General features: G+C 41.4%; 1 protein-coding gene across 3 annotated transcripts in view; it reads right to left on the reverse strand.

Moving 5' to 3' along the window:
* Window positions 1-15,776, reverse strand: part of ralgps2 (Ral GEF with PH domain and SH3 binding motif 2) — an 85,788-nt gene that overhangs the window by 40,882 nt on the left and 29,130 nt on the right. For all 3 annotated transcript variants that reach the window (XM_014992002.2, XM_014992011.2, XM_014991994.2), the window contains exon 6: window positions 2,167-2,250. In XM_014992002.2, coding sequence (XP_014847488.1) covers window positions 2,167-2,250 — 84 coding nt within the window. The remainder of the gene's footprint in view (window positions 1-2,166; window positions 2,251-15,776) is intronic.

Below are 15,776 nucleotides of genomic sequence, written 5' to 3' on the forward strand. Positions count from 1 at the left end.
AAATGAAGTCTTCAACAAGTGCTAATTATTTCTCTCCTTTCGCCGTTTTTTTTTTTTTTGCTCGTTTCTTACCATTCGATGCCAGGAAGGCTGAATGAATTACAAGTTGGTTGCTCCATTTGATCTGTTTCACTTTTTAACCTCTGTCTGTCATGGAAAACGTTGGACACGTTGGCCATGTTTGGACATCTCAGTTAAACAAATCTCACGTCTTTAGTGCTGGATTTATAAACGTATCGAGTTCTTTAGAGGAGAAGCTCCCAGTGTTTCAATAATCCTAAATAAGGTGGAGCAGCCAAAGCAAACACAGACGTATCGGCTGTAGATCAACCAGTTTTCTGGGTTAAGGTTACTGGTGAAGATGAAAGTCTTGCATGTAAAAACTGCAACAATTCGAGTCAAATAATCATCCAATCTCTGGCTGGGGAGCATTAAAGGTCTGAGATGTTAAAACCTTGACCATAAATATGAACTCTTTTGGTAAGCCTTAAGGAACAGGTTATAGAGCATTTATCGTAGCGGTTTAAACTTGCTGGCAAATTGTCTCCTTTATTGGCTCCCAAAAGCACCGAGTCAACAAAAAATTAGAATCAAGGGGGGAAAAAAACCCAAAAATGGCCACAGTTAATGTGGAATGGGCTTTCTGGGACTCTCTGCCTCGACAGGCAAAGACCGTCTGTCCAAAAAGCTCATTTTCCTTGGCTCGCAGCGGCCGAATGTGTGCGGCAAACATCTTGAATCACCGTTTGGGATCTGCCATACATAAAGAAATTTCCACAGAAACACATTCTTCTTGAATCATATTTACATGTGAGGTCGACGAAGTGGGGCTTAGAAAAGACTGGCAAAAACAGAGGAAGTGGATTAAAGGGGATGGCTGTCCCTTGAATCATTCCCCACAGCTTCCCGTTGACGTAACTGGGTAAGGAGAGAGAGACTCCTCAACATGTGCGCAGTCATTTGTTTACTCTGCAAAAATATTTACACCCCAACGTTTTGCAACGCTGGCAGATCCGGACATTTGTGTCTTTGGGTGAAATAGAGAGGAAAATCTAAATGGTGTGGAGTTATATTCAACTCTCAATGGTTGAAGAAAAAACATTTTTATTACAATAGCAGCTGCAGTAAAGTTTTTTTTTTTCTTTTGGTACGTTCCCACCAGCTTTACTTATTTTTGCTCAGATGCCATCTCAAACTCAGTCAGATTATATTAGATACCTCCAGCATCAGATTATTGCATTTTATCAGGATTCAAGTCTTGCTACAGTTTCTCTTTTAGACTCTTTCCATTGTCACATGATGGGCAGAACGGAGCTTTTCAAAGCTGGGATATTAACTACTTCCACTGCTTAGAGCTGAGGGTCTTGTAACCCGTTTTTTTTTTTTTTTATACAGTTTCTGTATGTTGCTTAGTTATTTCCTGTGTGTAAATGTTGGTTTCTTTTGACTTTTTTTAATAGAACTACGTGTGCCGTGTTGTGTCCTGTACAGTGAGACGCTTTATGTTTTTGTACCGACTTGTCTTAGGAGGACAAAGGTTGAAATGTAGCTATTGTGTCAATTCCTGCATATTTACACTGCCATGAATTGTGGCTATGTCAATTAACATGCACTGTCCTAATCAAATACATTAAATCAAAGTAAAACATATTCGTCTTCTTAGCAATTCACTACTTCATGTTGGTCTATCACATAAAACCTCAATAAAACATACAAAACTGTGACTTTAATGTGACAAAAAGCAAACGTAGTGTCAACGTGTTTGCAAGCCATTATATAAATGCGAGTAGCTGAGGATAAAAAGATGTCTGCCTTCAGACATGCTTCACCTGGGGACCACTCGTGATGCACATAAGAGCATTTCACGTGCGAGGAGAAGACACAGGGAACCCAAGGAGCTGCCATGATAAACACAGCTTCAAAAACAAGCACATCTGGGAGAACCGGTGTGATGACTTGAGAGCAGGAGGATGGAGACGGAGGGCATGATGGAAAGACGAGCTGTCATCCCCTCAAACCTCAATGGCCAAGACTCATAAATCTCCACAACCGCAGGGAGAAAGACTTTCCCCTTCTCTCTTTTTTTTTTTTTGTTTTTTTTTTTTGGGTGCTTGGGGGACTTCAGATTGAACTTGGCTGCAAGTGCCGAGGATGTTAGAGTCTCACCTGATTGAACCTGCGGGTGAAGGCTACGACATTCGGAGCGGAGCTGTGCTTCTCCTTCTTGTTCCAGCCACAGCTAGAAAGCTCCTGTAAACAACAAATGAAATCCAGATTACGTTCTGAGCCAAAGGGATCGTTGTGGACGCACGCATGCCGCTAATGCGATTCACATCGCACTGGGAAGGTTTGCTTTGGAAGATGGAAGGAGGGAAGGACCAAGACATGATAGTGGAGGAAAGCGAAGGAGGAGGAGACCGAACAGATGAGTGAAGACTGAAGACTTAAAGGGATAAATGAGGAACAGCAACAGAAAACAAACAGGTGAAGTCATACAGGAACATGTCTGTTTTAAATATACAGCAAAGATGCCTCTGCTCTTATTACACCGTCGTAAAACTCGCAGAAACAGGCAGGAGAGCACAAACTGAACACATTTTGGCACAATTCAAAACAAAAAGGGTTGGTTTGAGAGCTAAAAATATCGACAACCGGACAATCTAATCACGGACTTCAAAGTAACTAATTCAAGTTTAAGTGGTGACGGTTTTCAAGCCCAACCAAGACTTTGAAAAGTTACAGGTTTGAAAAAGCACAAGTGAAGTTTAATGAGAGGCCAGAAAAAACTCCATAGAAACATGAGGTGAGCAATGCTAGCTACTGATCAGTACAAAAAAAAAACAAAAAAAAAAAACATAAAAAAGCAACAATCTTTTTAAACTGCTGTCCTCACACACACAGTGCAACGTCGCCTCTGTTGCCAACATACTGTGGGAAAGTCTCGTCAGAAAACTAAAATCATCCCCAAAAATCCTGATTGATGCATCTCTACTTTTTATACTCTCCGTATTTTCAACAAAGAACTGTACAGCACAAATACCTAATATTCTGTCTGAAATGCACGATCGCCTTGAAAATGCTAATAAATTTCGTGAATGTTTCTTTTTAAGTTTACATATCAACATATAAAATCCCATTATTCCCTTACGTATCATGGTACATCACAGCAGAAGCAGTAGGAATATATTTATAGTTTATTTGCTTTAAATCAAAGCAAAGCTGTTACATCTCAGTATAAATGGTATTGTTACAGTTGCCCATGTCTACTCAATACACAAAAATGTCTGCAAACATCTGAGCTGAGCCTGGAGAACGTTTGAGCCGTCATGACTTATGACAGCTTTAATGACTCTGTTGCTAAGATGTTTATTAATTGTTTTGTTTTTATTAAAAAGTTTATAAATGCCCTAATAATGCTCTTACAAAGCAGCAGTAGCTGGGGAGAGAGTGTTTTTTGTAAACTTGATTAAAAACAAGAGCCGTCGTGGCGTTGGAAGATGAACAGAGGAAATTCCACCAACACGCAAACACTCATTTGTTTCTGGTTCAGAACCAGGCTGGAAGTCCGCTCGGCCTTCAGGTGGAATGCAGAGACCACACATACAGTCCAAAGGGATCCCAGGTCCAACGCGGGCCCTCCACAGGATGTCCCAGGGGCCAGGGACGGTGACATAATGTTGGGAGGGGGGGAGACTTTGTGTGAGCCCTCCTGCTAAACATTTCTCCAGCTTGGCTTACTTGGGGCGCGGCCTGAACAGCTGAATCAGGCTGCAGCCCCTCAGTGACGCATGGCGACTGTCTGGAAGCAGCAGCGTCCAGTAAACTTCGCTGAGCTCCCCCGGAGCTGGACTGTATCAGCGTTTTTGGTTTTTTTTTTGGTTTCGTTTCGTTTCCAACGAAAGCCTGCGTTCATTCAGAGCTGAGTCTCAGAGGCCGCATATCAAATGCAGATGTTAAAAGCAGACATTCATGCGTGGGTGAGGTCAAGCTTTAAGTCTACGTCCAATGTGTAGGAAAAAAGGGAGGGGGGGGGGAAAGGCTATAAAACTGAAACTGTCGAAGAACTGAGCGGGTCTTCTCACAAGGATTTTTAAAATCAATGACATGAAGCATCACAGATGTGCTTAATGAGAGAGAGTTCAAACAAAGCAGGACATTTCAGCTCATTTCTCTCTGATTATTTTTAAATTAACCCTTACATTTATTTTATAAACCTTTCATTTCCTATACTTAGAAGTGAGTTGGTTTGTTTTCTCTGAGCCTCCGGCTCCGCCCTCTCTCTGCCACCCAGGCAGCGCAGTGGAAACCACATTTACCGGCACCCCAGGTAAACACGCAAAAGCCTAAAAATAAAATCATCTTCTAATGCAGCTGCATCATCTCACACTGAAAAATCCAACCGTTATATGTTGCTCACATTTATGCAGTAGGATGACGGTAGCTGAAAGATTTAGTTTCTGAAATTGACTTCAATTTCTCCGAGATCCTATTAGAAAGGCACAACTTCCAATTGTTAATTTTTTTTAAATTAAGTTAAACAGGTTTCCTTCATGTTTATAATGTAAAAGGTGCAGAGCTGTCAAACTTTTTAGTTAATTTTTAAAATATAAATGACACAAAGAAATGAAATGTATTGTATCGGTTCATTTCCGATACCAATACAGTATGGGTTGATACCGATCTGATACAGAAAAACAGTGCTGAATTGACTTAAAACTTCAGGCACCTTCGGTGCAACTTTAATTTGTTCAGTCAGTGCCATTGGGTTAGTACAGAAACCAATGAAAAAATAAACTGAAAATGACAAAAACAATAGATTGACTACCTTAATCACAGATGCAAAAATAAACTGCAAGAAACCCTCTTTCAAATGGTCCCGAAAGTACAATTAGGAATTCTACATATAATGTAAAATATGTAATACATCAATCAAATCGTCACTGACACCAGATTTAGAATTGTTTTCCATATCGGGACTGATGCTGGTATTAATATCGAATCGGTGCATTGCTGCAAGGAGTGAGAGAGAGTAACAGAAGGCTGAACATACGAAAGGATGCAATGAAATGGCACAGAAGGAAGAAAGGAGCTCTTGGACATTAGAATAAGAAATTAACTCTAGAAAAGCTAATATTTTTCCAGATTCCCATTTTCTTTTCAGTACTTCCCCAGATTGCATAGAAATCCTGTATAATAATGCAACAGTGGCCCATTTCCTTTGGCCACTAAGCTGGACAAGGATCAATTTACCTTGGTACCTCAGACAGTGAGCAGGATGGTGATGGTAAAAAAAAAAAAGTCCCCAAGTTTCCATTTCATCCTTTAAACCAGGATGCCAACCTGGTTTACAACCAGTTGCTTGTAAGGAAAAAGGCCCTTCTGTTCTGTCCTTCCGTCGCATCAGAAAAACGAGATGCCTCTTGACTGAAAGTAAAACTAAACATTCCTCATTGTGAATAAAATGCAACCAAATTGAAGTTTGCATATTATGACATTTTACAGTTTGACATTAAGAAACTGCACTTAAAGACTAATTTACAGTGCAGTTTTTAACATGTCTGTACTATAGGTGCCAATAAAGACTTTTTTTGGTAACACTTTATTTGAAGGGGGGTGAATACTGATATAAATTTGTTATAAAAGTATTACTGATTGCACTTTAAAAATTAGGTAACTTTATGTTAAAGGTAAAGTTTAAACAGTAATGATTTATTGGTTAATGTCAAGTTGTCATAAAGACATTTTGAATAATGTCGACTTTGTATTAAAAGTGTCATAATTTACTGAATGACGCTTTATGACAACAGTCAAATATTCATGAAGGCTTATTCATGTTCATGACAGGTGTTATGTCATGTTTATGAAAGTGTCATGTCAGTCTTATTCAACCCCCTTCAAATAAAGTGTTACCTTTTTTTTTTTCCTTTTACAACCCAGCAGAAACCTCGACACCAGACCGCTCGGTCCTCTCGCTTTAACACACATCAAGTCCGTCCAGGTCGTTTTCCAGTTGAAGTCATTTCAAGCCTTCCTGTTGTTCGGTGGCGTTATTAGAGAGTCCAGCTGCCCTGATCCGCAGCCCTTCCAAAACCTATTAGGATTTAATTTCCTAAATTTTTCTCGTGACTTTACTGCCTCTCCTCCCAGCACTCAGGCCTGACAAAACTCTTGCCAACATAAAGGAGAGAAACAACACTGGATCAACACTGGATCGCTCTGAGAAAGGCTTTGAAAAGGCGAAGGTTTTAAACGCTGCAGTAAAACAGTGAAGTAAAATAGTTTGCTCCGCGAAACCACAGACAGCCTGTCATTTCCTCACGCTGCTTGAGCCGAACACAATCTGCCCCCCCTTCTCCCCCCAGCAAAATCCTGCAGGTTTGAGAGAAGCTGACTCCATCATCAACACTTTACTGGAGTATAATTAACACAGAGGCTGTCAAAAATAATAATAATAATAAATGATCTCACTTCAGGCAATTATCTACAAAAACAAGATAAAAGATGCATCCGAACTCGACTGAGACGAAGGAGATTCGCAAGCTAACACTTGCAAAGTGAAATCTGAACAAAGTGAGGTTCTGGAGCGGAGCCGCACATAGCGATGAGATCATGTGTGATGCCACAAGAATCCCCTTTGTTTTATGTCTGCTCTGTAAGTGGAAAACTGTGCGCCGGGACCCCCGGGGAGCCCTGCTCGGAGGCCCAGGGCCAAGGCAGGAAGCCCCGATAAAGACGAGAAACTTTATTTGGGGGGAGGGGGGGAGAAAAGAAAAACAGAAGGGGAAAAGAATAAATAAAAATTGCTGAAATAAAGGAGGGTATAGCAGCGAAGAGATTTACAGGGGATGACAGGGAGGACCGCCGTGAAAAACGATCGGAGTCGTTTCTGTTCGCTGATTAGTGCTTTAGGATGAAGTGCGACGGAGGAACGCTGGGCTGATTGCCTGGTTATGCCCAATTTACGGCTCTGCAGATCTGACTCCCTGCAAATCTGCAGGCCAGTAAAAACATGGGATGGCAAAAAAAAACAGATGATAAGGAGAGAAGAGGAGGAGTAAAAATCTGCTGTGAAGTTTTTTTTCCCCCCCTGTACTTTAAACTTTCAGAAACCTTTAAACTAGCAGTCACCTCCGCTGCAAACCGGAGAAATCCGTTTTATTTTTTCCCCCTTTCTTTCTAGGAACAGATGCATTTGTTGACTGGCGTATGGAGATGAAAGGTGGTGATCAAAGCCAGTTATCGGCATGTCATAAACTTAAAATATAGGCGTTTTCTTCTGATCGGTAAACCACAGTGAGGCACGAGCACGTCACGGCAGAAACGGCCACTTTTGATGTAGAAGGTGACTTTTGTTTTCAGTACCAATGACAAATCCTCTACAATGAAATCAGACGAAGCACAGCGTACGGGCATTTATGCTGAATCTTTTGTTTCTGTTAATTTAGCTTTTTCCTTAAAGACGTTACAATTCTGGGAACCTAGATGTGTAATTTGTTATTATATTTGGAAATGTAATAACAAATGTTAGGATTATTTTGTGTTTTCCTCCCATTAATTTAAGAGATTGACAACACACATGGTTTTTAAACAAATATATATAGGCTATTTGTTTTTTTACCACTTTTTGAACTTGTAAGTTCAGGTTTAAATCACCTCTGAGTTGTAAGAAATGTTCAGTTGTTACTTTGTTTCCTGTCGCCACCCACAGATTTTCCTTGGAATAGTTTTAGTTTCGACGCCCCGACACACCGAGAAAAACAAACTACAGCTGCAGGAAATATTGAATAATTATAATTAGCACAAAACCCCTATTGGCCAATACTGTTCACACGCCTGGTGGGTGTAGATTTGTGCTTACAGTGAAAGCCAAAAAAATGATCAGGCGGTAAATAAATCCATACATAGAACAGGAAATCCCTCATCAGTTCATGAGGGTTTCGTTTTGGGTTTCGTTTTTTTTTTCCCTTTCCTCGAACATCGGAGAGCGTGTTAAAGTTTACTCTCCTCGTAACTATTGGTTCACACTTGAAGACTTCATTAAATATAATGACCAAATTACAACAACGGCAGTGGAAGAAATCCACCCGGACAATGGAAAACTTGTCACTTGTGGGTTTTTTTGGGGTTTTTTTTTTTTCGCTCTCTCCTGCCAAAGCGTTATTTTTCTCCCATTTCGACGGTGATGAATGCGTGTGGAGCGCAGAGCTGACAGGCTCCAGTCTAGCTGGAGGGAGTGTGGGGGTCGGGGGGGTGTTCCTTCTTGTTTCTGTTGCGTAGCGATCGCTGTCCAAACAACATGTGCGGACTATGAGGATCCGAGCCGAGCTGTGAGCCAACAACCTGACGGCCTCTTCCACGCACGGCTTCCCATCAAATGTGTCGGCTGGAAATTACAGCCGATTCCGTAATTTTGTGACATTTTGTGGCAGAAACCGAACTCTAGCAACACTTCTGTATCGCTTTCCACATAAACCACACGTGTGTGTGTGTGTGTGTGAGAACTGATGGGTGCGTATTATCAGTGGTGGTGGTTTAATTGGGCCTCTGATCTGCTGCAGATCAGAGGCCAAACTTTTGTTCTGACGTTTTTACCAAAAATACCTAGCAGCAGAAGCAGCTTATCGTTTCTCTGCGTCTCGGCCAACAGAGCAAAGGAAAACTTTCAATAAACGCATCTGATCTGCAGCCCAGACCCGTCGTCTGCGTGAGAAGACGTCGATATTTTCAGCTGTGGCTTTTTCCAACACAACGCAGCTACAAGTGAGAATTTTATGAGAGAAAACGATGAGCTGGTTTTGCGTGACACCAGACAAATCAGCGATACTGGAGAGGTTGTTCTGAAAAATGCAGAACGGGAAGATTTGATTGTTTTGTTTTTTTTTGGATGCACTGGTCCCCTTTTTTCACTTTTGATACAAATACCAATATCTGAAGTTCAGTATTGGCAGACAAAACAGCACTGAAGTGACTCAAAAAGATTATTATTTTTTTGTTTCTTTAAAACAGTGACATCATTATACTGAATTACAAATTTATTTGACAACTCTGCTCCACTTAATTTGTTCAGTCGGTGCAATTAGGAGCATAGCAGCCAACGTAAAATAAATAATAAAGAAACTGGCAAACTGGCTGACTGGTCAAACGTGCAGAAAAAAACCTCCGCAAACCTCCTGTCAAATGGCTCTGAAAGTATAATTAGAAAGTTTAAACATAAAGTAAAATAAATCAGAGCACAAAGCATAGAATTACACTGAATAGATCAGCCCTCCTAGATTGGACGCATTGACACCAATACCAGATTTAGAATTGTTCTCAATAATAGGACCGGCACAGACGTCAATATCAGATCGTACATCTGTGCAAGAGATGGTGGCATTCTGATCTGAGTGTGTGTGTGTGTGTGGGGGGGGGGGGGGAAATCTATTCGAGCCGGACTCGTGAAAAAGAACCATTGCCTGCCTTCAACTAGAAAGCCATCACTCTGCGACCCTCAGCGTGTTCAGAGGAGCTCTGCTGTGGCTGATCGGACATGTGAGGAAGGCTACATAGTCCTGGGCCGAATGTAAAATGCAACCTGACTGCTGCTCCCTGAGAGCTGGAACAAAGACCGCCGGCCAAAGCCGCTAAATCACTCAGCTTGGCTGTTGCCATGACTCTTGTGTTAAAAACAAAAGGCAGAGCTCTCTCTCCCTCTCTCTCTCCCCCTGAAGCCCCTCTCCATCACTCACACTTTTCTGCCCCCTTCCCTCCCCCACTCTTTCATAAACATCCAGCTGCAGATCGTCAGCAGCGTGTCTGATTACAAAATCGGAAAAACAGAGAGGGAAAGAATGGCTTCTATTGTTTTTTCCCCCCGAATCAAAGTTCTTTTCTACTTTCACTTAACACATCATTTCATCTCCTCCTCCTCCGCCGACGCGACGGCACAGTTCATCTAAGTGGACTTGCCAAGGCTTCGACCCAGCAGTAATCGCCGCTTCGTAAATTCAGATGCGCGGGAGAGATTTCCTTCTAGTCCCTTGCATCCATCCCTCCTTCCCTATCCCTCCCTCCTCGCTGTGATCCATGTTATCATATGTCATTATAATGGCATTTCACTCTGCTAAACGACAGCCAACAAACATAACCGCCATTCACCGGAGGGCCGTAAATTAGACGACGGTCTGCTCTGCAGCATCGATTATTCTACGTCCCAAAGAAATACCGTCTGCTGTTCCCATCGATTACGCCGAGCGCTCCACGCCGGCCGGGCTGCGCATTCCTCTCCACCGAGTGAATGGCTTTCGCCGCCTGGCCAGCAACGGGCTCCGTCCCGCTCGCGTGGAAACGGCTCTCCTGGATCGATGTTCGCTCGCTCGCCGAGTCTGCGGCGTCACGGCGAGACGTGTTTTGAAGATGAAATCCCTTTGAGCAAATCCCCTATCGGAGAGAGCTGGCGGCAGGCCTCTCCAAGTACAGGATGTACAATTTTCTGCATCATATGAGACAAGATGTTTACTTCCTGTCCAAAAGTCCTGGCTGGACTTTATAAAAAGACGAAAAGTATCTCTCCCCTTTATGGATTTATTCTGCTTCTGTATTTAGTCAGAATTTAATGCTTTGGATTTTCTATCATTTATTAAGCATTCACAAAATCTATCCAAACCAAATCTGGCTTTGAGTGAAAGTAATAAAACTTTGTTAAATCATAAATAACTACTGTAATTAACTGCAATTTTTTTTTAGTAAAACAGAGTTCAGTTCAACAAGCCACACCTTTCCTTTTTCTATGAGACCAAGAAGTCACTTAATAAGAGCCAGTCTGACGACATGAAGCAGGCAGAGAGACCTCAGAAAGCAACACGCCCGCTACATGAGAACGGGTGAGAAACTATCAGTCTGGAAATCAGCCTCATAAAGGGAACCACAGCGAAAGCCAAAATACATAAACGTAAAAACAACATAACGCAGTGGTGAACCTTCATAGGAGCGCGTGGGTTACCCAAATTGCTGGTCAACTTATCCTTGAGGTCAGAAAGAACCCAGAAAAACATCTAAAGTTTTTAAACAGTTTTCTCTCCGCATCATTTTTTTTTTTTCTTGTTCACATGTAAAGAGAAAAACGCATCTTTTGTGGAAATTGACATTATTAGCCAAACCTCTAACCTGACAAAGTGGCCTAATCAAAGTCTGGACTTGAATCCTCAGATTTAAAAAAAAAAAAAAAAAAAAAGAAGAAGAATGTATCTGGGTGAATTGATACAAATCGGAAAAGACAGGCGAGTCAAAACTCGAGGCCAGAGAGCGGAAACACTCGATGGCAGCTGTTGCCTCAAAGCGTGGCACGGCCGGTTGTTGGGTTTAGACTGGGATTGCTTTGCACTCGGAGCCGGGTCTGTTTGGATGGCATCCCTTCAGAAATCGAATCATCGTGTGAAGACCGCGTCTTGTTTTCACGTTCTCAGCACGACCTCGTCTGCAGTAAAAACCGTTTCTCTGATAATCCGAAACATTTAAACCTGTAAGGGTGTGGGCACTGCGCCGCCTCCACCCAGACCTGGACATAAATTCACAGCTTGAATATTTTTTTTTTTTTTTTTTTTTGGGGGGAGTGTGCAGGGGGGTGTTCCCACTGGCATCACAGCACAAGGTGAGAAGTTCTTCTTGATCCACAACGTCTGGCTGGACGATCCGGGCTCTTCTCCATACATCTGCTTCGAGTCAGCGACAAAACGTTTAAGCCATTATCATCTTCTGTTCTACTGCAACGTTTTCCGGATCATTTAGGCAAGTGAAATCGGTGAGCGCACACGGGCTCTAGGTGAGATTTTGTGATGGTTATGAAGTGTTTGTGGAGGCTGAGTGAAGGAAAACAAACATTTTAAATTAATTAGAAGTTATGAAGCCACGGTGTCTAAATCTAGCAATAGCAGGATTATAAAATCCAGCCAAAATGTCTCGTAAAGGCATTCCTCTTTGTTGTCTTGCAAAAAAAAAAAAAGAAAAAAAAGAAATGAAATTTATTGAATATGTTGATTCCACTTTTTTGGAGTCATGTTACTAAAAATCAGTCCTCAAAACATCTGGATTTGTTAAGAGAGTTTATAAAAGCAATAAAAAATCTTCATTGAACGCTAACCGCCTTAAGGCTGTGAAACGAAACGAGAGTGACATCATGCAGCGTCATGGAAACGCGAGCGATCATGGCCTTGTTTCCACTCGCTCATCTAAAGGGAATTATACACGATGTAAAAATGCCTTGGAAAAAAAATAAATAAAAAAAATCCACGACTCCTGAACTTTTCCACATTTTGTCAAGTTATGGCCTGGAAACTTCCAGGAATTTTATTGGGATTTTAAGTAACCTGACCAGCGCTACACGAAACATCACTTGTGCTCGCCCCCCTTTAGTCAGATACCCCAAAATGAACAAAATCCCTGAAGACGTCACCTGATTAGCAAAGAAAGTCAATTTATGTATTTATTGTTGAAATGACTATAGCCGTTTTGTGAAGTCATGAAAACATGTTGTTGGCTTAAACTGAAACAGAGTCCCAGAAAAATTAGCTTGTGAGGTTGTAACATGATGTGGACGATACGGACTTGGGACATTTTGTTGCATAATTGTGATAACGTTAAAATTGTGATTGAAAAAATGATTTTTTTACTTCCTTTTTAGACAAGTGCTTGATCTAAAACAGCATTCAAATAAATAAATGGATAAAATAAATACATACTGATCATGAACAGCTTTTCCATTTGAAATCTTCTGCAGGACGCCGTTCACTTAAAGACACTTAAGCTCCACACATTACCTGCATTTAATCAGAATTTTAAACTTACTGATATTTATTGATCCTCTTGTGGAACAAACCGAGTGAGGAAATAGCAAAAAAAAATCACATTTCTGATAACACCGTCACTTTTGTATTGAGACAACGATGAATCAAAATTCTTATAAGAATTTTTTTTATGATAAATGGACTTTTTCACATCGGTATGAAATCTTTAGCGGGGTGCTGCACCGAGTTCACCTTCACACAACGTTCAACGAAACTAAACGGTCAGAGGGCGAAAAAAAGAAAAAAAAAAAGAAAAAATGGGCTGGAAGTCAATAAAAACACTATTGCATAACTCGAGGAATTGAGTTATTTAACATTTTTCCTATTTGGGCCGTGAACAGAGCGAAGCCTGAAGACGCACGCCCGGCTGCTTTTCCCATTATGCAACGAGGACGCGAGGAAGACGGCGGTGGAAGCTCAAGCAGAGTTCCCTTCAGTCGTAGCGCTGTGGGTTTTCTCGGCGAGACGGAGGAAAAACCAGAGAGCCTCCATGACTCTGCTGGGTCACCCTGGGAACCACACCCTCTGCTCCTTCTCATTCCGACTCCTACTTAAAATATCCAGTCCGGCTCAATTTCACCCAGACTACATTTTCATTTTGCATCGTTAACTCCTGAACAAGCTGGACAAACTAAACGTATGCCAGAGCTCCAACTTTTCTTTTGCTTCCAACAAAAAGAATAAAAGAAGCATGCAACAGAACGACAATGAATGAAAGCAAGTGCTGAACTCAGTTTCCAGCGTCACACAGAGATGTTGCTGCATGCTGTTTCTCTAAGGCTGCAGCGGTAAACCTTAAACCCTGCTAATCCGGGCCCGCTGTCAAAAAGGCCCCAGCAGCTCAAAGGGGAAGACGAATGAGATCACAGAGACTCTCAATGGGCCAAATACCAAGAAAAGGTGGGACAGCCTTCATCTGCATAGTTGTGATATGTACACCGGGTTTGGTTTGGGGGACTCTGGTTACTGATAACAAAAGTTGAAAGCAAGTGGTTGGGCCACGAGATAGCAGGTTTTGGAAAATAGAAGAACTTTTGACCTCCAAAGCTGATGATAACTGATGAGGAAGTTTTATTTGACTTATTTACATTTTCATTTCTTAGAACAGGTCAAGTGAGGGCAGTTTGTTTTTTTTTTTTTTTAGACACAAATTTCCAGAATATTTTTATAACACTGAGAATTTGAGCAAAATTTATTAAGTTTCTACATGCATCAAAGGCAGACCGGTTTGAGAGTTAAGACCTTTCAAAGACCATTATGAGTTAAATTTAAGACCTGCATCACGACAGAAATTTGAAGAAAATTACACATTTCGCAATTCTCTCGACAACCTTAACCCCGTAGACATGCTTTTTTTTTTTTTTTTTTTTTTAATACAGAATGCCCTGAGCATCACATGGGTTGGCAAAAGAAGTCAGCCAATAGCGAAGGCGAACGCTGCCCAACCAGCTGGCTATAGGTTTGAACTTTGCCATGACAGACAAAAAAAATTTTGCAATCCAGCTAGCAAGGCTATATCAGCAGTTAATAGTTACTAGCTAGTTAGTAGTAGCCTCAACCATCGCAGAACACATTGAAGACTCAAACTTCATCTAAATAAATAGAATTTAAGATCTGTGACAATTCCACACTTTCAAAAAACACTCAACCGTCTCACTGACACAAACTAATGTTTATTTAAATTCAATAAACCAAGTTTCCCGCCACGAGTTGGACGCCCCTCACTAGTCGTCCTACCAATGTTGGACACTTCATCCGTCCCTGTGCCACACCACAACCCAACACTAAATGGGGCTGAGGTCAGGTGAGGTCAGACAGACGCCTACAACAGGCAACACCACTGAGTATTCATGCCCACTATACTGCTGTGGTGTAAATCCCCAATCCAGTGGGGGACAATGTCTGGCAATAGAGACGTACTCTTTGTTTGGCTGCATGTAGCGAATCACCTACATGCATTAATCAGCATGTATTTGATTTGGTGAAACTTGACAGTCAGTGTATTATCATCGTAGTGCTTCACTCGTCACATAAGCAGACACATTTACTGCTGACAGTAAGATACAAGTCAGTAAACAGGAGCTTTTACAACCTCGACTTTACAGTTGTGGTGTACCCCGTCTTGATCCGGTACATGCAGCCTCAATAAAATACGGTAAAACGTGCAACTGTAAAAAAAAAAAAAAAAAAAAAAGTACACTACAAAATCTTACCAAGTCCTTTTGCTCCAGTTTCTAGCAAATATCCTAATGCACTTGAAATAAGACAGAACTTCAAAGTAATTTTTCAGCAATAAACAGATTATTTTAAGTTAAAAAAAAATCCTTAATATTGATGTAAAAGTACTAGTTCCAGCAGCATAATTAAAACAAGCTCCTATATCTTGTTGAAAAAGTACTTTTAAGTTAGTTCTGTCGTATTTCAAGCGTACCAAGACATTTGCACTAGAAACTAGGCCAAAAATACTCGCCAAGATTGTCCTTTTGCAGTGTTGGATGATTCCGTTTCTGCTCCAGAGGAATGTTGAAAGCATTTTCTATCATCTTCTGAGTTCGCCAGAACTCGTTGTGGTTTCTGATGACTAATGCTGACTGGACTCGGTATCCGGCGGATGCTGGACAGTCTGACGGCGAGGCCTTTAATCAGGCAGCTGGCTCCTGTTAACGGCCGCACGACACGCCACGGGGTTGGCGAATGGCACGATTACGATGTAAGCCGTGACTAAACAATGTTCTCGTCTTTCTGCTTCCAGGTTCACTCTAAACTTTGACCTCAGATCAATGCGTGGAATTAGCTATTAATTACTGCAGTCCAAGCAGCTCTTGTAATATTCTCCTTACGCAACATTAATATTACAATAAATCTGCAACATACCACTCCTGTTGATATTAATCAGTGGGTTGTTTTAAGATGACTAAAACAACTGGCTTCGTAAATTATAATCATCCACAGACG

This window comes from Poecilia mexicana, unplaced genomic scaffold (assembly GCF_051168715.1).
Source record: "Poecilia mexicana isolate PSO_F unplaced genomic scaffold, ASM5116871v1 scaffold_4, whole genome shotgun sequence".
NCBI classification, from domain to species: Eukaryota; Metazoa; Chordata; class Actinopteri; order Cyprinodontiformes; family Poeciliidae; genus Poecilia; species Poecilia mexicana.